Source organism: Cetorhinus maximus, chromosome 2, assembly GCF_964194155.1.
Source record: "Cetorhinus maximus chromosome 2, sCetMax3.hap1.1, whole genome shotgun sequence".
NCBI lineage: Eukaryota > Metazoa > Chordata > Chondrichthyes > Lamniformes > Cetorhinidae > Cetorhinus > Cetorhinus maximus.
In genome coordinates, this window is record NC_135880.1 from 105,254,726 (window position 1) to 105,280,346 (window position 25,621).

At 43.6% G+C, this 25,621-nt stretch overlaps 1 protein-coding gene across 6 annotated transcripts; it reads left to right on the forward strand.

Moving 5' to 3' along the window:
• On the forward strand, positions 1 to 25,621 carry qng1 (Q-nucleotide N-glycosylase 1). 6 transcript variants are annotated; one of them, XM_078567923.1, is made up of 6 exons: positions 134 to 346; positions 2,299 to 2,447; positions 13,691 to 14,048; positions 15,516 to 15,775; positions 21,004 to 21,199; positions 25,247 to 25,621. In XM_078567923.1, exons 3-6 carry the CDS (start codon positions 13,712 to 13,714, stop codon positions 25,474 to 25,476), a joined length of 1,023 nt encoding a protein of 340 aa, XP_078424049.1. In that variant the 5' UTR covers positions 134 to 346; positions 2,299 to 2,447; positions 13,691 to 13,711; the 3' UTR covers positions 25,477 to 25,621. The 6 variants fall into 6 exon arrangements, with proteins under 6 accessions (XP_078424041.1, XP_078424049.1, XP_078424056.1 ...); XM_078567915.1 differs by lacking the exons at positions 134 to 346; positions 2,299 to 2,447 and adding an exon at positions 1 to 113; XM_078567930.1 differs by lacking the exon at positions 2,299 to 2,447 and having other exon boundaries at positions 13,691 to 13,892.

Here is a 25,621-nt window from a genome sequence, read left to right on the forward strand (position 1 = left end):
CCGGTTGGTGGTAGTTGTTCCCCATGCGCCTGCGCCTCTTGCTAAATCGCTCTGAGGAACTGGCAGTGGATTGGTTCAAAATGGCGTTAATCCCGCCTCCTGACTCTAGTTTGGTGAATACGTTGGTCGTGTCTGGTTTGCGATGCAGGTGTTTATCGGTTGTAGAGGACTCTGGTGGATTTGAAGGCAGCTGGTTGTGAAATCGAGTGACTTTCCGCTGATCCGCCGGCAGTTTTAGCGCGGCCTCTGGGCGAAGCTGGACTCTCCTTACAGAAAGAAGCGGAGGCTACTGTGCGGACACTGGGAATTGTTCCTGAATACAAAGATCCCGTGAAATAATTAGTGGGTGAGAAACCTGTGCTTCCAGCTTCGAGAGAATTCGAGTTTCTATCACGTCTTGAACTTACTCTGATTTCCCAAGCACATGATACTTGTTTAAGGAGTAACGTGTTTAACGAAGTATGTTTCATTAATTTAAAATTGTGCCTTTTCTTGTTTCAAGGCTTAAGTTTATTTTTTCAAAATATGGTAAAGTCGCACTTCTACCTGTGAGAGCTGTCAAGCAATTTTGATTTGAACCTTGAAACTTGTGATCAATTTATTGATTTTAGTCAAACCATGTGCCCTTTAATTTGGATTTTCAGAAAGCTTTTGATGAAGTCCCACATAGGAGGTTGGTGTGCAAAATTTAAAGTACGTGGGATTGGGGGTAGTATAGAACCATAGAAAAATTACGGCACATTCGGCCCATCTTGTCTGCGCCGACCGAAAAAGAAAAAATAAAAGAACTAACTGCCCATTGTAATCCCACCTTCCAGTACCTGGTCTGTAGCCTTGCAGGTTACAGCACTTTAGGTGCAGATCCAGGTGCCTTTTAAATGAGTTGAGGGTTTCTGCCTCCACCAGCAAACCAGGTAGTGAATTCCAAACACCTAGCACCCTCTGGGTGAAGTAGTTTTTCCTCATGCCCCCTCTAATCCTTCTACCAATCACCCTAAATCTGTGCCCCCTGGTAATTGACCTCTCTGCTGGGGGAAGCAGGGCATCCCTGTCTACTCTATCTAGGCCCTTCATAATCTTGTACATCTCAATTGGGTCACCCCTCAGTTCCAAGGAAAACAATCCCAGCCTATCCAATCTTTCCTCATAGCTGCAATTTTCAAGCTCTGGCGCCATTCTTGTAAATCTCCTCTGTGTACTCTCCAGAGCAAGTATATTGGCTTGGATTGAGAATTGGTTAGCAGACAGGAAACTGAGTAGGAATAAATGGATTCTTTTTGGAGTGGCAGGCAGTGACTAGTGGGGTACCGCAGGGATCAGTGCTTGGGCCCCAGCTATTCACAATATATGTCAATGATTTGGATGAGGGAACCAAATGTAATATTTCCAAGTTTGCTGACAACACAAAACTAGGTGGGAATATGAGTGGTGAGGAGGATTTTAAGAGGCTTCAATGCAATTTAGACAAGTTGAGTGAGTGGGAAAATACATGGCAGATGCAGTATAACGTGGATAAGTGTGAAGTTATCCACTTCGGTAGGAAAAACAAAATGGCAGAGTATAACTTAAATGGTAATGTACAAAGGGACCTGTGTGTCCTTGTACACCAATCAGTGTAAGCAAGCATGCAGGTGCAGCAAGCAGTTAGGAAGGCAAATGGTGTGTTAGTCTTCATTACAAGAGGATTTGAGTACAGGAGCAAGGATTTCTTACTGCAGCTATACAGAGCCTTGGTGAGAACACATGTGAAGTATTTTGTGCAGTTTTGGTCTGTTTACCTAAGCGATGATATACTCGCCATAGAGGAGTGCAGTGAAGGTTCACCAGACTGATTGCTGGGATGGCTGGATTATCATGTGAGGAGAGATTGGATCGATAAGGCCTGTATTCACTGGAGTTTAGAAGAATGAGAGGGGTCTCATTGAAATGTATAAAATTCTGACAGGGATGGACAGACTGGTTGCAGGGATGATATTTACCCTGGCTGCGGGGTCTAGAACATGTGGTCATAGTCTCAGGATGGGGATAGGCCATTTAGGACTGAGATGAGAAATTTTTTCACTGAGACGGCGGTGAACCTGTGGAATTCTCTATCATAGAAGGCTGTGGAGGCCAAGCCACTGAATATATTTAAGAAGGAAATAGACTTCTAGACACTAAAGGCGCCAAGGGGAATGGGGAGAGAGCAGGAGTATGGCATTGAGAGAGAGGATCAACCATGATCATGTTGAATGGCAGAGCAGGCTTGAAGGGCCAAATGGCCTACTCCTGCTCCTACTTTCTATGTTTATATTATAGGCTAGATTATTCTTCAACTATCATGCCCAGGCTCTTTTTGAGTGTCATTGTGGTACTTAAGCTGTGAAAGCTCCAGGACGTTCCCTGCCAGTGACAACAGAGTGGCCTAGTAGGCATGCAGAACTCTCTTCTGGCATGGAAACCATTGAGTGAGTTTGTGTAATATATTTTATTTTCCTAAGTCAATACTATGGCTAATATGTACTTGGATTTAAATATTCACCCATTTCATACAAGTACTGCCAAAAGCATTTCCTTCCCCTTTAAATCAATGAAACAATGTAAAGGTTTTCTCCAATAATTCCCAAAATAGAATAGCAGTACTTAGATAATCACATTCAATGTAGTGGATACCTATTTTAAAAGATTTTTATCTAGAGCAATTTGCTATATTGATATAATTTACAACAAAATTACTACCTCTGCTGTTTGTGGTGCATTTTGGGTATATCCTGGCAGGATTAAATCAGGAATGAGGCAGTCCTCTCAAAGGCAGAGCTCCAAAGTTTGTTAGCACTCCTCAACTTGGCTTCGTTGGCTCGGGCAGCGTGGAAGACGGTCACTTACCCAAGGACTTTCTGTATGGTGAGGTAGCTGGAACCAGACATCCAGTTGGATGCCCAAAGTTTCACTTAAAAGGATGATTGCAAGCGTGACATGAGGCCCTAGACATTGATTATCGCACCTGGGGGTCACTGGTTGATGACAACCAGTTTTCCCAGAGGAAAATGGTGGCACCTCCTGTTGCTTGGTGTGCACCATCACGATGACTGGTGGCTTGGCAACAGATGCCAATACTGAAAGCAACAACCCATAATGATACCTGTTAGCTTCATATGCAACATTTGCGGCAGAACCTGCCTCTCAAGGATTGGCCTCTTCAGCCCTCGGCAAAGGTATGCCATATGAAGACACCCCATCTGAAATTGATTTTTTTGCTGCATGTCCATCATCTTTTATAGATGGAAGGATGCCAACAAGAGCAAAATTAATTGTTGGTGTATATCCTTCAACATCTTCGTAGCAATGGTCCCAAAGTAACTGATTTTAAAATTTGTTATATTTTGTTAGTGGAGAATGATGAGACTGATAATGCATCAATGTTACTGTTTGCTTCTATTCATTCTGCACCCCTTCCCCCAAGGCCTCATTCTCATGCTGAACATAGTTCCATTGTAACTAGGATCTTCCTGCTCTCTGTGGCTCTGTTCTGCATTACACTTAACAACTGTGCCTACATTTGTTTAAAGGTAAGGTGGTGAACACAAGCTTTGCTTAAGGTAACTGCATTATAGTTTTAGCAGCAGACAACATGATGGATCAGCAGTTCGGTTTGCAGAGCAGACTGCCTTGATGGACTGAGGCTACTGACTAATGGCACTAACTTAGGAACACATGACTTAAGAGCAGGAGTAGCCATTCAGCCCTTTGATCCTGCTCCATCACTCAATAAGATCATGACTGATCTGGTTGTGGTCTCATTCCACTTTCCTGTCTGCCCGCCCATAATCCTTAACTCCCTTGTCTATCGAAAATCTGTTTAACTCTGCCTCGGATAAATTCATTGACCCATTCCACTGCCCTCCACATACTAGCAACTATCATAGGTAAATATTAGAAGCTATTATTGAAGAAGTTATAGCAGGGCACTTGGATAAGCTCAAGGTCATCAGGCAGAGTCAACATGGTTTTATGAAAGGGAAATCGTGTTCAACCAACCTATTGGAGTTCTTTGAGGAAGTAACGTGCTGTGGATAAAGGGGAACCAGTGGATGTGCTGTACTTAGATTTCCAGAAGGCATTTAATAAAGTGCTATATCAAAGGTTATTGCGGAAAATAAAAGCTCATGATATGGGGGTAACAAATTGTCATGGATAGAAACAAAAACAGAAAATGCTGGAAAAACTCAGCGGGTTGAGCAGCAGCTGTGGAGAGAGAAAGACTTAATGTTTCGAGTTAGTATAACCTTTCTTCAGAGGATGAATAGAACATTGGCTGGTTACTAGGAAACAGACAGCAGGCATAAATGGGTCTTTTTCAGGTTGACAAGATGTAACAAGTGGTGTGCCACAGGGATCAGGGCTGGGACCTCAACTGCTTACAATTTATATATGATGATGGAATGGTTGCCAAATTAGCTGATGACACAAAGGTAGGTAGGAAAGTAAGTTGTGAAGAGGTCATAAGGAGGCTACAAAAAGATATAGATAGGTTAAGTGAATGGGCAAAGATCTGGCAAATGGAGTATAATGTGGGAAAATGTAACATTGTCCATTTTGGCAGGAAGAATAAAAGAAAAAGCATATTGTCTAAATAGTAAGAGATTGCAGAGCTCTGAGGTGCGGAGGGATCTGGGCGTCCTAGTGCATGAACCACAAAAGGCCTAGCATGCAAGTACAACAGGTAATTAGGAAAGCTAATAGAATGTTATCATTTATTGTGAGGGGAATTGAATACAAAAGTAGGGAGCTTACACTTCAGTTGTATAGGGCATTAGTGAGACCACATCTGGAGAACTGTGTACAGTATCGGTCACCTTATTTAAGGAAGGGTATAAATGCGTTAGAAGCAGTTCAGAGAAGGTTTACCAGATTAATATCTCGAATGGTGTTGTCTTATGAGGAAAGGTTGGACAGACTAGGCTTGTATCTGCTGGAGCGTAGAACAGTAAGAGGCGACATGATTGAAACACAAGATCCTGAGGGGTCTTGATGAGGTGGATGTAGCGAGGATGTTTGCTCTTGTGGGAGAATCTAGAACTAGGGGTCACTGTTTAAAAATAAGGAGTCACCCATTTAAACATAGATGAGGCAAATTTTTTTCACTGAGGGTCGTGAGTCTTCGGAACTCTCATCCTGAAAAGGTGGTGGAAGCAGAGTCTTTGAACATTTTTAAAGCAGAGGTGGATAGATTCTTGGTAAGTAAGGGGGTGATAGGTTATTGGGGGTAGGTGGGATGCAGATTTTGGGTTACTACCTGATCAGCCATGATCTTATTAAGTGGCGGAGAGGGATTGAGGGGCTGAATGGCCTACTCCTGCTCCTTGTTTGTATGTTAACCCGCCGAGAATAAAAAATTCTCAACTCCAATCTTAAAAGGGAGACCTCTTATTCTTAAACTGTGTCCGCTTAAACCTCCGCCATTTCCTTGTTTCCGTTATCAATTTCCCAGATTTGCTCTCCAGATGCCTATTGTCTTATTTAAATACTTGTAGAAACTCTTACTATCTTTTTTTCATTCATTCACAAGATGTGGGCTACGCTGACTGGTACAGCATTTATTGCCCATCCCTCGTTGCCCTTGTGAAGGTGGTGGTGAGCTGCCGCCTTGAACCGCTGCAGTCCATGTGGTGTAAGTAAAAGCATGTTGCTGTTAGAAAGGGAGTTCCAGGATTTTGACCCAGCGACAATGAAGGAACGGCAATATATTTCCAAGTCAGGATGGTGAGTGACTTGGAGGGAAACTTCCAGGTGGTGGTGGTCCCCTCCATGTGTTGCCCTTGTCTTCCTAGGTGGTAGTGGGTTTGGAAGGTGCTGTTGAAGAAGCCTTGGTGAATTCCTGCAATGCATCTTGTAGATGGTACACACTGCTGCGACTCTGTGTTTGGTGGTGGAGGCAGTGAATGTTTGTGGATGTGGTGCCAATCAAGCGGACTGCTTTGTCCTGGATGGTGTCAAGCTCCTTGAGTGTTGTGGGAGCTGCACTCATCAGGCAAATGGGGAGCATTCCAACACTCTCCTGACTTGTGCCTTATAGATGGTGGACAGGTTTTGGGGAGTCAGGAGGTGAGTTACTCGTCACATGATTCCTAGCCTCTGACCTGCCCATGTAGGCACAGTATTTATATGACTAGTCCAGCTCAGATTCAGGTCAATGGTAACCCCCGAGGATGTTGATAGGGGATTGAGTGATGGTAATGGCATTGAACATCACGGGGGCAATGGTTGGATTCTCTCTTGTTGGAGATGGTCATTGCCTGGCACTTGTATGGTGAGAATGTTACTGCTGCTCGTCAGCCCAAGCCTGGATATTGTCTGGGTCTTATATTTGGGCATGGACTGCTTCAGTATCTGAGGAGTTGCAAATGGTGCTGAACATTGCGCGATCATCAGCGAACATCCCCACTTCTGACCTTATGATGGAAGAAAGATCATTGATGAAGCAGCTGAAGATGGTTGGGCCGAGGACACTACCCTGAGGAACTCCTGCAGTGATGCCCTGGAACTGAGATGACGGACCTGCAACGACCGCAGTCATCTTCCTTTGTGCTAGGTATGACTCCAACCAGTGGAGAGTTTTCCCCCTGATTCCCATTGACTCCAGTTTTGCCAGGTCTCCTTGATGCCACACTCAATCAAATGCTGCCTTGATGTCAAGGGCAGTCACTCTCACCTCAGCTCAGGAGTTCAGCACTTTTGTCCATCTTTAAACCAAGGTTGTAATGAGGTCAGGAGCTGAGTGGTCCTGGCAGAACCCAAACTGGGCGTCTGCGAGCAGGCTATTTCTAAGCAAGTGCCGCTTGTTAGCACTGTTGATAACCCCTTCTATTACTTTACTGATGATCGAGAGTAGACTGAAGGGGCGGTAATTGGCCGGGTTGGATTTGTCCTGCTTCTTGTGTACAGGGCATACCTGGGCAATTTTCCAAATAGCCGGATAGGTGCCAGTGTTGTAGCTGTACTGGAACAGCTTGGCTAGGGGCACAGCAAGTTCTGGAGCGCAAGTACTATTGCCAGAATATTGTTAGGGCCCATAGCCTTTGCAGTATCCAGTGCCTTCAGCTGTTTCTTGATATAAGATGGAGTGAATCGAATTCATTGAAGACTGGTGATGCTGGGGACCTCCAGAGGAGGCTGAGATGGATCATCCATTCGGCACTTCTGGCTGAAGATTGTTACAAACGCTTCACCTTTATCTTTTGCACTGATGTGCTGGACTCCCCCATCATTGAGGATGGGGATATTTGTGGAGCCACCTCCTCCAGTGAGTTGTTCATTTGTCCACCACCATTCACAACTGGATGTATTAGGACTGCAGATCTGATCCTTTAGTTGTGGGATCACTTAGCCCCGTCTATTACTTGCTGTTTGGCACACAAATAGTCCTGTGCTATAGCTTCACCAGCTTGATATCTCATTTTTAGGTAAGCCTGGTGCTGTTCCTAGCATGCCCTGCTGCACTCTTCTTTGCACCAGGGTTGATCCCCTGGCTTGATGGTAATGGTAGAGTGGGGGATATACTGGGCCATGAGGTTACAGATTGTGTTCGAGTACAATCCTGCTGCTGCTGATGGCCCACAACGCTTCATGGATGCCCAGCCTTGAATTGCGAGATCTGTTTGAAATCTATCCCATTTAGTACACTGGTAGTACCACACAACACAATGGAGGGTATCCTCAATGTGAAGGCGGGACTTCGTCTCCACAATGACTTGTGCGGTGGTTACTCCTACTGATGCTGTCATGGACAGATGTATCTGCGGCAGGCAAGTTGGTGAGGATGAGGTCAAGTATGTTTTTTCCTCTTGTTGGTACCCTCACCACCTGCCGCAGACCTAGTCTAGCAGCTATGTACTTTAGAACTCAGCCAACTTGGTCAGTAGTGGTACTATCGAGCCACTCTTAGTGATGAACATTTAAGTCCCCCACCCAGAGTACATTCTGTGCCCTTGCCACCCTCAGTGCTTCCTCCAGGTGGTCAACATGGAGGGGCACTGATTCATCAGCTTAGAAGGGCAGTAGCTAGCCAGTTTTCTCTCATATAAAAGCAAAAAACTGCAGATGCTGGAAATCCAAAATAAAAATAAAAATACCTGGAAAAACTCAGCAGGTCTGGCAGCATCTACGGAGAGGAACACAGTTAAACCAGCTTATATTTCACCTCTCTTCTATTTTTACTTAGTTCTGTTGAAGAGTCATTCGGACTCGAAACGTTAACTGTGTTCCTCTCCGCAGATGCTGCCAGACCTGCTAAGTTTTTCCAGGTATTTTTATTTTTATTTTTGTTTTAGTTTTCTCTCATACTCGACTTTCTCCCTCTTTACTATTTTTTCGTCACTCTTTGCTGGTTCTTAAAATCTGACCCATCTTCTACCCAAACTCATACTATATTTTGCCCTGTCAAGCTAAGGTCATCTCTCATTACTGTAGTAATGACATCCTTAATTAATAGAGCTGCCCCACCAACTTTTCCTAATTTTCTATCTTTTTGAAATGTCAAATACCCTTCAGTATTCAGGTCCCAGCCTTGGTCATCCTACAGCTAATGTCTATGTGATAGCCATCGGGTCGTACATATTTATTTCTATCTGCACTAGCAGTTCACCCATTTTCTTCTGAATGCTGCGTGCATTCAGATACCGAACCTTGTCTTTTTCCCATTTTTGCAATCTCTGGCCTTATTTGCTAGTTCATTAAGTTTGTACTCTCTATCCCTTCCTGCCACACTCTGGATATCTTTACCCGAGTCACTACCTTGTTCTAGTATCTCATCATTTACTACATCTTCTCTCACACATACCCTCCCCCCCCCCCCCCCCCAACTGTTTAGTTTAAAACCCTCTCTACCACCTTAGTTATATGACTCACCAGAACATTGGCCCCAGCACGGTTCAGGTGAAGCCTGCCCCAGTGTTAGACCTCCCACTTTCCCTAAGACTGGTACCAACGTTCCATGAATTGAAACCCATTTCTCCTATACCAGTCTTTTAGCCACGTATTCATCTCTCTCATCTTGTTTATTCTACGCCAATTTGCTCATGGCTCGGGTAATAATCCAGAGATTAGCTTTGAGGTTCTACTTTTTAATTTAGCCCCTAGCTGATCGTAATGCATAAACAGAACCTTTCTCCTGGTGCTATCTATGTCGCTGGTACCAACTGGATTCTCCCCCTCCCACTGCAAGTTCTTCTCCAACCCCAAGCAAATGTCCCGAACCCTGACAAACAGCACAGCTGTCTGGACTTGAACTGTCGGCTGCAGAGAACTGTGTCAAACCCCTGACTATACTGTCCCCTACTGCTACTGTATTCCTATTAACTCTCCACCCCCACCTCCCACTTGAATGGCTCCCTGTACCAAGTACCGTGGTTGGTTCGCTCATCCACTTGCCGTCCCAGCTTTTGTCCCCACAAGCTGCAAGAACCTCTAATTTAGTAGACAATTGCTAGGGCTGAGGCTCCTCCACTTTACCTTTTCCACCTCCTTATCTACCTCACTTGCAGTCCCACCCTCCTGTCCCTGATTACTGACCAAACCAGAAGAACCTATACTGGTGGGTGTGACCGCCTCCTGGGGAATAAAGTGTCTGGGTAACTTTCCCCTTCCCTGATGCATCGCAGTGTCTGCAACTCAGCCTCCAGGTCAGTGACTCTGAGCTGAAGCTCCTCAAGGCGCTGACGCTTTGAGGGGAGGCAGTGTTAATCTCACCGGACTAGTAATCCAGAGGCCAAGGCTAATGCTCTGGGGACAAGGATTCGAATCCCACCGTGGCAGCTGCTGGAACTCAAATTCAGTTAATAAATCTGGAATTTAAAAAAAAAGCTAGTCTCTGTAATAGTTACCATCAAACCATTGTTGATTGCCGTAAAAACCCATCTGGTTTACTAATGTCCTTTTAAGGAAGGGAATCTGCCATATTTACCTGGTCTGGTCTACATGTGACTTCACACCCACAGCAATGTGGTTGACTCTTAAATGTCCTCTGAAATGGCTGAGCAAACCACTCAGTTGTATCAAACTGCTGCGAAGCCTAAGAGAAGGAATGAAACTGGATGGATCACCCTGTATCAGCCTAGGCACTGGAAATGACATTGGTAAACCCATTCCTGTCAACCCTGCGAACTCCTCCTTACTGACGTCTGGGGCTTGTGCCAATTTGGGAGAGCTGTCCCACAGACTAGTCAAGCAACAGCCTGACATAGTCATACTCTTGGAATTGTACATCACAATGTCCCAGATATGACCGTCACCATCCCTGAATACGTCCTGTCCCACCGACAGGACAGACCCACCAGAGGTAGTGGCACAGTGGTATGCAGTTGGGAGGGAGTTGCCCTGTGAGTTATCAACATCGACTCTGGACCCCATGAAGTCTCATGGCATCAGATCAAATGTGGTCAAGGAAACCTCTTGCTGATTACTAACTACCAACACCCCACCCACCCACCCCTCAGCTGATGAATCAGTGCTCTTCAATGTTGAACACCACTCGGAGGAAGCATTGAGGGTGGTAAGGGCGCAGAATGTACTCTGAGTGGGGGACTTCAATGTCCATCACTAAGAGTGGCTCAGTAGCACCACTACTGACTGAGCTGGCCGACTCCTAAAATACATAGCTGCTGGACTGGGTCTGCAGCAGGTGGTGAGGGAACCAACAAAAGGGAAAAACCTACTTGCCATCGTCCTCACCAGTCTACCTGTTACAGTTGCGTCTGTCCTAGATGGTATGAGTTGGAGTGATCACTGCACAGTCCTTGTGGAGATGAAGTCCCATTTTCACATTGAGGACTCTCCATTGTGTTGTGTGGCACTATCACCATGCTAAATGAATAGATTTCAAAAAGATCCAGCAACTCAAAACTGGGCATCCATGAGGATGTGGGCAATCAGCAGCAGCAGAATTGTACACAAATACAATTTGTACCATCGTGGCCTGGCATATCCCCTACTCTATCATTACCATCAAACCGGAGTATCAGCCCTTGCTCAATGAGGAGTGCAGGTGAGCGTGCCAGGAATAACTTTTTTAAAAAAAAGTGCCAACACAGGACTACTTGCATGCCAAACAGCGGAAGCAGCATGTGACAGACAGCTAAGCAATTTCACAATCAACAGATGAGATTAAGTTCTGCAGTTCTGCCACATCCAGTCGTGAATGGTGGTGGACAATTAAACAACTCACTGGAGGAGGAGGCTCCACAAATATCCCCATCCTCAATGATGGGGTGGCCCAGCACAATAGTGCAAAAGACAAGACTGAAGCATTTGTAACAATCTTCAGCCAGAAGTGCTGAGTGGATAATCCATCTCGGCTTCTTCCGGAGGTCCCCAGCATCACAGATTTCAGTCGTCAGCCAATTCGATTCACTCCATGTGATATCAAGAAATGGCTGAAGGCACTAGATACTGCAAAGGCTTTGAGCCCTGGGAACATTCTGGCAATAGTACTGAAGACATGTGCTCTAGAACCAGCTGTGCCCTTAGCCAATTCCGGTACAGCTAAAATATTGGCATCTACCCAGCAATGTGGAAAACTGCTAAGGTATGTCCTGGACACACAAAGCAGGACAAATCCATCCTGGTCAATTGCCACCCAATCAGTCCACTCTAAATCATCAGCAAAGTGTTGGGAGGCAAAAGTGATTTCAAGCGGTGCTTAGTCAGCATTACCTGCTCCCTGATGCTCAGTTTGGGTTGTGCCAGGGCCACTCAGCTCATGACCCCATTACAGCCCTGGTGCAAACATAGACAAAAGAGCTGAGCTTCCAAGGTGAGGTGGGAGTAACTGCCCTTAACACCGAGGCAGCATTTGACAGAGCGTGGCATCAAGGAGCCCGAGCAAAACTGGAATCAATGGGAATCAGGGGGAAACTCTCCACTGGTTGGAGTCATACCTAGCACAAAGGGATATGGTTGTGGTTGTTGGAGGTCAGTCATCTCAGCTCCAGGACATCACTGCAGGACGTCCTCAGGATAGTGTCCTAGACCCAACCATCTTCAGCTGCTTCATAAATGACCTTCTGTTCATAATGTCAGAAGTGGGGATGTTCGCTGATGTTGCTGATTGCACAAGTTCAGCACCATTCGTGACTCCTCAGATACTGAAGGAGTCAGTGCCCATAGCAGCAAGATCAGGACAATATACAGGCCTGGACTCATAAGTGGCAACTAACATTTGTGTCAAACAAGTGCCAGGCAATGACCATCTCCAACAAGCAAGAATCCAACTATCTCCCCTAAACATTCAATGGCATTACACCCCTGAATCCCCCACTATCTACATTCTGGGTGTTACCATTGACCAAAAACTGAACTGGATCATCCATATAAATACTGTAGCTACAAGAGCAGGATGGCTAAAACTAGGAATTCTGCAGAGAGTAACTCACCACCTGCCTCCCCAAAGCCTGTCCACCATCTCCAAGGCACAAGTCAGGAGTGTGATGGAATACTCCCACTTGCCTGGATGAGTGCAGCTCCAACAACACTCGAGAAACTTGACACCATCAAGGACAAAGCCCATTTAATTGACACCCCATCCACCACCTTCAAAATTCACACCCTCCATCACTGATGCACAGTGGTAACAGTGTGTACCACCTACAAGATGCACTGCAGCAACTCGCCAAGGCTCCTTCAATAGTACCTTGCCAAACCCATGACCTCTTGTAGAAGGTACATGCTGTTACCACTGTGTATCATCGGTGGTGGGAGTGAATTTTGAAGGTGGATGGGGTGTCAATTTGATGGGCTTTGTCCTGGATGGGTGTTGAGTTTCTTGAGTATTGTTGGAGCTGCGCTCATCCAGGCAAGTGGAGAGTATTCCATCACGTTCCTGACTCCTGAGGTCATGAGCTAAGTGAGAAAGACAAGGGCAGCAGACACATGGGAACACCACCGCATGCAAGGTCCCCTGCAAGCCACACACCATCCTCACTTGGAAATATATTGCCATTCCTTCACTGTTGCTGGGTCAAAATCCTGGATCTCTCTTCCTAACAGCACTGTGGGTGTACCTACACCACATGGACTGCAGTAGTTCAAGGAGGCAGCTCACCACCACCTTCTCAAGGACAATTTTGGATGAGCAATAAAAATGCTGGCCTGGCCGGCGATGCCCACGTCCAGTGACAGAATTAGAAAAAAATCTTAATACAGACATGTTTGCTCTAGATCGCACTGGTGTCCAGGAGTCCCACATTCAGCAGTCGCAACCCATCTTTTATTATGTTATTTTATTATTTTTTACTTTATAATTAATAAATCCTACCACTCCCAATGAGCTTTACTACTGCTGTTAACTTTACTACTATTAACACATTTACCATTACTAATAAATTACATGGGTTTTGAAAGATAAATGAGTAAAATATTCACCAACCAATCACTTACCTGTTTCCCTCCCTTACTCAAGCGAATTCCCTCACTCACCAAATACCCAAGTTCATGCTGTGTGACTGGCTGCACTAAAATGTCTCCATGCTTGCTTGCATAATACGTAACTTGACATTTAAAAGGAGTTGTGAAATATTATCAATAAATTGCTGGCTGTGCCTATTTAGGGGTGCAGGTGTGAACTGTAAGGAATCCTCTCTATCTGCTGCTGTGTCTATTTTAGGGTATGGTAAAGTTATGTTCATATTTTCAATTTATTTATTTTTCTCCCCTTAAGATGTAATAAAAGGAAAAAGAAATGGATGCACCATTGCCGCCAAAGGAAGCCGGAAAATTTATATCCGAGAACAGCAAAGATGTCTCTATTTTAGAAGAAGGGGTTCAAAAGGTTGCCGAAATGGTGTTTGAAAAAAGAAATTCAGAGGAACTTGATGCTACAGGATGGAAGTTGCTCCATGACCTGAACCCACAAACAATGAGTGAGGCCTCTGTCAACTGGGTATTTGTTACAGATACTCTCAACTTTTCCTTTTGGTCTGAAAATGATGATCACAAGTGTTTGGTTAAGTACAAAGGCAAAATGCATAGTGGCTTTTGGTCACTTTGTGCTGCTATTAACAGAGCACTAGATGAAGGTTAGTTCCCGTCGAATTTTATTCTCACCTTTGTGGCAGGTTTTGAAAATTCTACTTGTGCTAGGTTCAGAGACCATTATTTCTTAAATGTGGTGTTAAAGAAATTGACTTAAGTCCAGTTGGTGAAATTTAATATATATATAAACAGTTAATTTTCCTGTTTTTAAAATAAACATGCACTTACATAGTGCCTTTCAAAATGTGAGTGCATTTTAAAAGCACTTCACAGTCATTAAAATACTTCTGAAGAGTAAGCACTTTTTGTATTGGAGAAATCACAACAGCCAATTTGCACACAGCAACATCATGCAAACATCAATGTGATAATGACTAGCTGATCTTTAACATGAGGAAATAGAACTTCTTTTGTTTTTATCCCCCATGGAATATGATTACTAAGTTTTCACGGGTACCAGCAACTCTCTCATTCCTGACCCAAATGCTGTCTTCATGTGTGAGCAGAGTTGGTGAGTGTCCATAGGCTGTTTTATCCAAAGATGGGAGTGAGAAGAACTTAAGGAAATAGAAATAACATCTTCATTAAGCCTGACCAAGTTTTCAGCTTGTGACCACACACTCATTTTCCACCACAACACTGGCTGATTTCCCTTCCTGCCTCTGGCTATAGAATTATAGAATGGTTACAGCACAAAAGGAGACTATTTGGTTTATCAAGCCTGTGATAGCTCTCTACAAGAGTAATTTGGCTACTCCCTTACTCTTCCCTTGTACCCCTGCATTTTTTCCCCTTCAGATGCTTATCCAATTTCCTTTTTAAAGCCTTGACTGAGCCTGCCTCCCGTCTAGGCATTGAGTGGATGGAATGTGGTAGAACAGCGAGATGTGCATTGGAATAGTCAAACCTAGAAATAACAACGGCGTGAATGAGGGTTTCAGTAGCAGATGAGCTGAGAGAGGGATAAAGTCAGGCAGTGTTGGTGGAGGTGGAAACACATATTCTCAGTGATAGCGAGTGGTTGGAAGCTCACCTCCAGGTCAAGTAGGTCATAGGTTGGGAACAGATCGATTTTAGTCTCCAGTTGTTGGCAGGGCCGGATGTTGTCACCAAGGACAGCATGTAGATGAGAATAGGGAACTAGGATTAGATCCTTGCAGTACTCCAGAAATGGTGGTGTCAGAGTAGGAGAGAAGCCATTGTAACTGATACTCTGCCTATGTTCGCATAGGTAAGAATGGAGCCAAGTGAGAGCAGTCCAACCCAGCTGAATGACAGTGGAGAAGCTTTGGAGGAGAATGGAGTAGTCGACAGTGTCAAAGATTGCAGACAGATTGAGAAGGATGAGGAGAGATCATTTAGCTTTGGCACATTGGAAGTCATTTGTGAATTTGATAACAGCTGTACTGTACAGTGCATTTCTGCATTGATCTGCCTTGATCAGATCTCAAGTTTTCCTCGTAGAAGGAGTAATTATGTTAATATTTCTGGTATTTTTTCTTCCTGTTAAGGCATTCCCATTACCAGCGCATCATTTTTTGCTAACATAACCCTGGATCAATTGAAATATGTGCTACGTTCAGACACTGATGTTCCAATGCCTCTGATTGAAGAACGTCTCAAAGTGCTTAAGGAGGCTGGAAACATATTGCTAGAGAAGTTTGATGGTTCATTCCTCAATTGCATTAAGAAGAGTGAAAATAGTGCCCAGAAGTTGCTACGCCTTGTGGTGGATAATTTTCCTTCATATAGGGATGAAACTACATTTCAGGTGAGTTTGCTGTGGTTAGGCCCCTTTTTTTGGGTCAATGTTGGTGGGGGGACTTGTTTCCGCTGATTGCTCTATAGTATTGACATTATAAATAAATGGGAAAATTTGCTATGTTTGGAAATGTCAAATTTTCAATGTGGGAAACTTTCCCACTGTGCTTATGATAGTACTAGCACAAATTCTTTCCTGTGACTTTGTTCTTTGTTGCTGAACACAAGGAATTCATAAATTCTCACTCAGTGGTCTGATGAAAAACTAATTCCATTCAGTTCATTTGTGGCACAGTGACATTTGCAAGACAAGTACGTTGGGCCAGAGGACAGGACATAGCAACAATTTTTCTGAAATGTGTAATTTTCATCTTATCTGCTGTGGAGTGATACGAGTTCCATGCAATATGTAACCTGATCCACATTATCAGGTAGACAGGCTACGGAGTTTACTGTGATCCAATGATTGTGCAGTATGGCTAAAAAAAGGTGCAAATCATCTGAGAATGGCGATACTGTAGCATGCACAAAGTAGAATTATAGTTAATTTTGTGAACTGTAATTATAATTATAGTTGTGCTTGGCTGGTAAAATACAATAATTTATATCCTAAGTTGGTTAGTTACTTTGGAATTTTGTTTTTCTTCTTGTGGAAGTGGTAAAATTCTACAATTCAGAATGAAAGGACCAAGGTCAAGGCTACAATATTAAAGCAAAAATGTTACTTATAATAGGAAATGGGATAACAAGTAGTGCAAATACACAACAACCTCCAGACCTCAGGTGATGCTACTACAAGGTCCCACATGGCAGATTGGTCAGGAAAGTAAAAGCCCATGGGATTCAGGGTAATGTGGCAAACTGGATAAAAAATTGGCTTTGTAACAGGAAACAAAGGGTAATGGTCGGTGGATGCCCCTGCGAATGGCAAGTGGTCTCAAGGGGTGTTCCACAGGGCTTGGTATTGGGACTCTTGCTGTTTGTGTTATATATTAACGATTTGGACGTGAACGTGGGGGGCACGATTGGGAAATTTGCAGATGACACAAAGATTGGCCGAGTAGTGGATAGTGTAGAGGATAGCCATAATCTCCAAAACGATATAGATGGGTTGGTGGAGTGGGCGGTAAAGTGGCAGATGGATTTTAACATAGAGAAGTGTGAGGTCATACATTTAGGGAGGTCAAACAGTTACAGGGATTACAAAATAAATGGGAATATACTAAGAGGGGTCGATGGAGAGAGATCTTGGCGTACAAGTACACAGGTCTCTGAAGGCAGCAGTTCAAGTATACACGGTTGTAAAGAAGGCATATGGAATGCTCTCCTTCATTGGCAGAGGTATAGAATATAAGGAGGTAAGGATATAATGTTGGAATTGTATAAAACACTGGTGAGGCCACAACTGGAGTATTGTGTGCAGTTCTGGTCACCACATTACAGGAAGGTTGTAATAGTGCTGGAGAGAGTGCAGCGGAGGTTTACAAGAATGTTGCAAGGATTAGAAAAGTGTAGCTACGAGGAGAGATTGGATAGGTTGGGGTTATTTTCCTTAGAACAAAGAAGGCTAAGAGGTGATTTGATTGAGGTGTACAAAATTATGAGGGGAATAGATAGAGTGGACAGGATAAAATTGTTTCCCTTGGTGGAGAATTCTAGAACCAGGGGACATAGATTCAAGATAAGTGGCAGAAGGTGTAGGGGGGACATGAGGAAGAATTTTTTTAAGCAGAGGGTAGTGGGTGTCTGGAATTCGCTGGCCAAGTTGGTGGTAGAGGCAGAAACTCTAAACTCTTTTAATAAGTACCTGGATCTGCACCTTAAGTGCTGTAAGCTGCAGGGCAGGAAGGTGGGTTTAGAAAGGGCACCTGGGTGTCCTCGGGCTGGCATGGACAAGATGGGCCGAATGGCCGCCTCCTGTGCTGTAACTTTTTTGTGGTTCTATAGCAAGAAGCTAGTAAAAGATTTGCCAGTCAATAAACTATTGGATGCACAGGATCCGTGTATATGGGTTGAAGTGATTACTTGCGAGGCGTATCAGTCCTTCTGTGCATGCGTATCTGTATAGGAGAGCCTGAAGACCATCAGGGTAGCCCAAAAGCTGTTTTGGGACTGCACATGCACACTTAATCGGTCGCACTGCCTGCACGTGCACCTAGAGTCTGGAGAGCTGACCTGAGAGGAAATCAGAAGTGAAGCCTGCCATGGCATGGTGCCTGCTTTGTTTTGCCTGGGCCTGAAGATTGTAGTCCCGTAGCTGCTTACTGCTGGAAGCACATGGAGGCCTGAAGTTGCTGTGGTTTTGTCCACATCAAGTAACTTGCTGCTTAGATTTTGGTATGCTTTGATGGTGGTTTGCTTTATACGTAACCTCTATAGTAATTGTTGCTTAGATTGCGGATTGATGGCTGCTTTAATCACAATAGTACATCTATTTAGAAGCTATGAGTCGATACTGTGATTAAAGCAGCAGTCAATCTGAGCATTTTTAATACTGGAATGTTAATTGTTAATTTCAGTATTGAGCCACAGTCAACTAGATGATTTTCTTTCACCTCCGTTACAACAACTTGTGATCTGGAAATCATGAAAGGCGATGGAAGCAGATTCTACAGTAACTTTCAAAAGGAAATTGGATAAATACTGGAAGGGAAAAAATGTACAGGGCTATAGGGAAAGAGAGGGGAATGGGACTAGTTAGATAACCCTACCAAAGAGCCAGCACCACAGGATGGGCTGACTGGCCTCCTTCTGTGCTGTAACACTCTATGATTCTATGCCAAAAAACAAAGCACTAAATTTGCAAGCACAAGTAACTACCACATACTACTATTGGGGTTAACATGGAACTTCTATGAATTCACAAAATATCACTTGTGATTAAAGTAGAAATCCACAGAAGAATTGATATGCCCAGCAAGTAATCACTCTATTGAATGATCTCAATTTTTGGCTCCATTATCCTACCCAGAAGACTGTTGATATTGGAAAAAGTGACGCTTCCTGACATAAGTAAACCAACCTTTTGCCTGGTCAGCCATGGTTTGATATAAAAATGCTCTGAATTAAACTTTATGTTCATCATTGTGTCATGCATTTTTAAGGCTCCCTCTCATTTACCTCCTTTCAAAGCTTATGCTTTAAGTACCAAAGAATCTGCTCTAGTCACATCTCTGCCTTGGTTTTTTTTTTGTTCTGTCTCAGTACCCAGAATTGATTGCAGCATTCAGGATTTAGCCTGGAGAAGAGAACAGTTTTACTATAATAGCATCAGACGTGGGTAATAAATTCTTGTAAACTAAATTATTAAATATTCTGTCTGTCTCATTTGCCACTCCACAGTGACCAGACATCCTAATTCTGTAACTCCCAAATCCCTTTTAGCATCTTGGCTTGTTCCAGCAGCAGAGTGTCATCTGGGCATGGCAAGTGAGACCAGGTAGCTCAGGCTTTTGCTCCTGGGATTCAGCCAGCAGCAGCTCCTATGTAAAGAACCATCTGCTATCAGCATATACCCATGACACCGGCACCTGCAGTCCACCACTTTCTACCCTTCTAGTCCTGAGGCGATTGTTATACAGAGCAGGAAAGCAGCTTGCTGAAAGCCTCATCTAGAAACAGGTGGCGCCTGTAGCAACATTTTAACCTGGAGATTTGCTTTGTCTGTTTTTTGGCATAGAATCATAGTGTTACAGCACAGAAGGAGGCCAGTCAGCCCATCCTGTGGTGCTGGCTCTTTGGTAGGGTTATCTAACCAGTCCCATTCCCCTCTCTTTTCCTATAGCCCTGCACATTTTTTCCCTTCCAGTATTTATCTAATTTCCTTTTGAAAGTTACTGTAGAATCTGCTTCCATCACCCTTTCATGCATTCCAGATCACCACAACTTGCTGTATGGAGGTGAAAAATCATCTAGTTGATTTGGTTCAATACTGAAATTAACAATTAATATTCCAGTATTAAAAATGCTCAGTTTTCAAAGTAACTTAGATTAGTACTAAAAATCAATCCTTAAAAGTAAATATGTCCTGTTTATCAAAAGGCAAGCATTTGGATTCTTTCTTGCTGTGTTTAGATTTACACATAACTATTTTGGAGGTGGGCTGGCCTAACTTTAAGAACATTGGCTTTTGATTTTCTAAGCTAGGTGGCTTTTTATTTCCCATCAAGCCCAGAGAATGTTATGTTTAAGTATTGGTATTGATACTTAATAGATAAAAGCAAAGCATTGTCATACTCCATATCTGACTAGTCTCAGCACAGCAGGCCCCAATGACCTGACGAAATTAACTTTGTGGAAGTAATTTATGGCCATCTAAGCGTTAAGAGTTTTGTTTCCCTTTTACTTTACAATTGTTTTTCTTTTACTGAAGATCTTGCTCTGCTTCCACTGAGGAAACAGCTGAGGCAGGAGAACATAAACATTCTCACACCAATTTTTTTGTATTGAACTTTCTTCTGCAGTCTGACTCCTTTGTATTTCAGGACTTGTTAATTAGAGACTCCAGTGTCTTTGCTTAAAGTTTAAAATACCTGGTGGTACACTTGCTCACGTGCTCTCTCTCCTGCAAATCTATATCGCATCCCATCTTGTTAATCTGCCACAGCTTGACGCCAGGATTGCCTAGTCATTAGTAAACTGCACTGTGGTCGTGCTAGCCTCTGAGTCTGAGTCACAGCACAGGATTAAGAATTTTATAGTTCTATGTAGGCACATTTTTTAGTTGTGATGATATTAAGATCCTGAGGGGTCTTGACAGGATGGATGTGGAGAAGATGTTTGCTCTTGTTGGAGAACCTAGAACTAGAATCTTACATGCTTATTTAAGACGGATGAGAAATCTTTTCTCTGAGGGTCGTGAGTTTTTGGGACCCTTTTCCTCAAAAGGTGGTGGAAGCAGTCTTTGAATATTTTTAAGGCAGAGCTAGTTAGATTCTTGATTAACAAGGGGGTGATTGGTTATTGGAGTAGGCAGGAATGTGGGGTTGAGGTTACAGTCAGATCAGCCATGATCTATTGAACAGTAGAGCAGGCTTGAGGGGCTGAGTGGCCTACTCCTGCTCCTAATTCATATGTTTGTATGATATAGGTATAGAATGGTATTATAGCATATGCTGTCACCAATTGTAAAGAACTGTATTCTCCAACTTCTCCAAAGTTGATATATGACGGATTTGAAATGTCACTATATGTAGCAAAAATTTTACATCTTCACAATTATTTCCTTCTGTTTTTTAGGGCAAAAAGGTTGCTTTTTACAAAAGGGCGCAAATCCTTATAGCGGATATCTGGGGCCTACTGGAAGGAAAGGGGGATGGTGTCTTTCACGATATGGCCAGTCTGACTATGTTTGCAGACTACAGAGTCCCTCAGGCACTTGTCTACCTTGGAGCCATGAAGTACTCAGAAAAACTCATGGAAAAACTTAAACAAGGTTTGTAATCAGTTTAACACCAACACAGCATAATTATGGGGAAGGAGTCACACTGTGCACTAGGTAAACATGATTCACTGATAGGTAAAGAGAGGTACTATCATATATCTGTCTCTGGCTACAGTCATGATGCGTTTGGCACAGACAATTGAAGAAGCATTTCAGTGGAGGCAAGAGTCTGCAGAATGGAATAGAGGAATGCAATTCCCCAGATTTGAGCACGAGAGAGCATCTTATGACCGGGATCTTCCTCACCCTGTCTGTATTTGTATCTTCAGCTCCCCCCTGGAGAATTTGGGCCAATATTATGGTGGATTGATGCCAGCTTCTACCGACCTGTAAATATTGAATTTTTCTAGGTCCCTATTGCTGAGGAATAAAAGAGCAGCTTTGGCAGCATAGCAATGAAGAGATCATACACAAGGCTGGAGGAGATTGGCACCAAAGCTCCTTCAATATTTTCCTGTTAATCAACTCTGATCACAGAACACACAGTGCAGAAGAGGCCCTTTGGTCCATCGAGTCTGCACCGACACTTCTGATGAAGAGGAGATTTAAATTAAATGGAAGATGTGCATGGGCAGGGGGGGGGGAATGGTCTTTTAATCAAAATTTGTTTCCATCAACTTAACAATATTAAATTCCCTAATTAACTGCCAATTCCAATTTCCACACCTGCAATAAATATCTGAATATATGTATGTGGAAGTATGTCCTGTCTGCAAAAAGATGGACAAATCCAATCCAACCAATGACCATCTCATCAGCCTCCCCTCGACATCAGCAAAATGATGGAAGGTGATGACAGTGCTATTAAGCACCACTTACTCGGCAATAATCTGCTTGTTGCTCATTTTAGGTTCTGTCAGGGTCGCTCGGCTCCTGACCTCATTATAGCTTTGGTACCCAATATGGACAAAAAAAATGAATTCCAGAGGGGAGGGTAGTTGAGAGTGGCTGCCCTCAACATAAAGGCAGCATTTGACTGTGTGGCATCTAGGAGCCCTGGCTAAAGTGAGGTCAATGGGAATCAGGCAGACTTATGGTCTAAAACTCTCCACTGGTTGGAATCATACCTAGCACAGTGAAAGATGGTTGTGGTTGTTGGCAGCCAATTGTTTCAGTCCCAGGACATTGCAGCAGGAGTTCCATAGGGTAGTGTCCTAGGGCCAGCTGCTTCATCATTGACCTTCCCTCTATCATAAGGTTAGAAGTGGGAGTGTGCACTCTTTAGTTCCATTCACAACTCCTCAGATGCTGAAGGGATACAAGTCCATATGCAGCAAGACCTGGACAATATTCAGGCTTGGGCTGATAAATGGTAAGTGACATTCATGAAACACAAGTGCCAAACAATGACTATCTCCCCTTGACATTCAATGGCATTACTATTGCTGAATCCCTCACTATCAACATCCTGGGGGTTACCATTGACCAGAAACTGAACTGGACCAGCCATATAAATACCAGAGCAAGTCAGAGGCTGGGAATTCTGAGGCAAGTAACTCAGCACCTGAGTCTGCAAAGCCTGTCTGCCATTTACAAGGCACAAGTCAGGAGTGTGATGTCTGGATGAGTGCAGCTCCTACAACACTTATGCTCTGCGCCATCCAGGACAAAGCAGTCTGCTTAATTGGCATCTCATTAATCGATCTAAACATTCACCAATGCACAGTGGCAGCAATGTTTACTATTTCCAAGATGCAGTGAAGCAACTCACCAGAGCACCTTCCAAACCTGTGACCTCTACCACCAAAACAGACAATGGCAGCAGATGCATGGGGACAAGCAAGTTCTTTCCCAACTACACACCATCCTGACTTGGAACTATATTGCCATTCCTTCACTGTTGTTGGATCAAAATCCTAGAACTCCCTTCCTTAACAACGCTGTGGGTGTACCTATACCACATGGACTGCAGCGGTACAAAAAGACTGCTAACCACCTTGGGCAATTGGGGCTGGGCAACAAATGCTGGCCTTGCCAGCAATGCCCATTTCCCATGAAAGAATGAAAAGAGCAGAACTATTCAACATCACAATCATTATGTTGCCGAAGTAGTATCACTTTTCTGCTCCCACTTTATTCACATTGATTCTAGCCTTCACTGAGGATGTAATCCTGCAGATAAAGGTATTAGATTACCAAGGCACAAATCATTGGCTGCTCTGGAAGAATAACCTTATTACTCTAAGCAGATGCAAGGGCTACATCCCAGTTGGGTAGCTCTTTTTTGACATTCTCAAAATGTGGCTGTAGTGACACAATGCAAATTTTACCTGGTCTTTGGAGGGGCATGGGGGGGAACAAAAAAATCAGAGAAAAATGTGTCTCACAGGTTCCCCGACATGTCCCTGCCTCTTCCCATTTCCCCAGAGACTGCCTCTGTTCGGTGACAGCAACAGGCCTGGAAGTAGCGGGAAGCCAATTAAGTTTGTTAAATGGGCTGTTAGCAGTGTAGTTTTGATAGCTCACATGGGTGCCAAGTTGTATCAGAACCTCAGCTACTTAGGGAAGGTGGCTGCACAGCAGATGGTTTGAGCGGCATGAAAAAAATGCAATCTGACCACTTAATGATACAAAGAGCAATGGCACCCCCAGGCAGAGGCTTGCCATTGCAAGAGCAGTTCCTGGAAACTGTTCTCTTAGCCCATCCTCAGGGTGCATAATTAGCTGTTGGTTCCCTCCCCCTTTTCTCACATCCATTTCATTTTGCCCTCTTGTGCAGTTGAGACAAAGGCCTCAAAATGTCACTTCAGTCACTGTGAAGGCTCTGGGGCGCTGATCAACTCCCTCCCCCTCAACCCTCCAGTCCCTAATTGCAAGGTGAACCTGGAGGTGGCCTACTAATTGGTCCCCCTCTGGAAAATTAACCTGCAAGGCTCAATGCTCTGATGGAGAGAAAGGGTCGTCATAGAGACATAACAGCGCAGAAGGAGGCTCTTCAGCCCATTAAGTCCATGCAATATTGAGGAATGGAACATGTTATACTTCAAGCACCCTGTTTGAACATCAGAAGTTCCCAGGTCAGGTGTAGTGCAGCTCGATACAGAATAAAGCGCTCTCTGTTCTGCCCCAAGAATATACCTCGGCTCAAACTTTAGAAGGGCACCATCGACTTTTGGATTTAATCCATTTCCTACATGCATCATCTTCCAGCTCACATGAGGCAAGGCTGTGAACGAGTGCCAAATTCAGGACTCTTTTGTGCTGGAGGTCGGTGTAAGAGACTGCCTAAACTCATATAGCAAAAGACTCATCAGCAGAGAGGATATTTTCATCCCATCATTCTAAGCTGAAAAAGTTCCAAAGGTGAAAAACCAGTGTTTACCCCATTGTGCAATCCGGTGTCAACATTGTGGTTGTTAACCATCAGAAGGGGTTTGGGTAGACAGGACATATTAATATCATGCCCTAAATAAATACAGGTATTGTTATTGTTTGATCCAACAATGGGGCTATCATGGCCGGTTTACGGGCCCATAAATGGTCTTAGTAGCTGAAGCGAGGTGGTGGCATAGTGGTATTGTTACTGGACTAGTGTTCCAGAGACTTCGGGTTCGAATCCCACCACGGCAGATGGTGAAATTTGAATTAATAAAAATCTGGAATTAAAAGCCTGATAATGACCATGAAACCATTGCTGATTGTCGTAAAAAACCCCATCTGGTTCACACATGTCCTTTAGGGAAGGAAAACTGCTGTTACTTACCTGGTCTGTCCTACATGTGATGTGGTCACATTGCCTAGCCAGCAATGCCCATGTGAACTAATAAAATAAAGTATCTGTGTCTGAAAAATCTTGCCTCATGTAGCTGCAAATAGCAAATGAACAATTGAGTTTATTAGAATGTAAGAATTTAAGGACCCACAATTATTCATTCTGATAACCAGAACATTCCATTTGTTTTGTTTGTCCAAAAAATTAAAATAGAATTTCACAAACTCTGATATTTTACAGTTTTTAATTTGTTATTTTGTTTCAGGTTTTTGTTGCTGTAACCATTTTTATTGGAGTTAGAATTGCCTTTTTAATTCCCATCCTAGGTGTCCTTTTCCAGTCAGGAGATTGTCAGGAAGTGGAAATCCGAGGCTGCTCCATTTGGTGTGTTGAGTTAATATTGCATCGTGTTCTGGAACTTGGAGCACAGAAAGGACATGTGAATATGCACATCAATTCTGTTTTGATCGATTACTACCTGTGGGACTATGCAAAAGATCATCGAGAGGACATGGCAGATATTCCCATCCATCGTGTTCGCTGCATCTACTACTAGTTGGATGTGCTGCAGTTTCTTTGAAGCAAAGGCATTCAATGTATTTCAGCAGAAATATTGGGGTGCTCACGCATACTAAATTTCAGGCCCTTGTCTTAGTTCACATCTCTGAAATTGTAAATTAAAATAATGGTCTTTTACAAAA

Coding starts and splice junctions, on each gene's coding strand:
- qng1 (XM_078567915.1), top strand. CDS start 13,712: ATGGATGCACCATTGCCGCCAAAGGAAGCCGGAAAATTTATATCCGAG. Junction 14,049..15,515: donor TAACAGAGCACTAGATGAAG/GTTAGTTCCCGT, acceptor CTTCCTGTTAAG/GCATTCCCATTACCAGCGCA. Junction 15,776..21,003: donor GGGATGAAACTACATTTCAG/GTGAGTTTGCTG, acceptor TCTGTTTTTTAG/GGCAAAAAGGTTGCTTTTTA.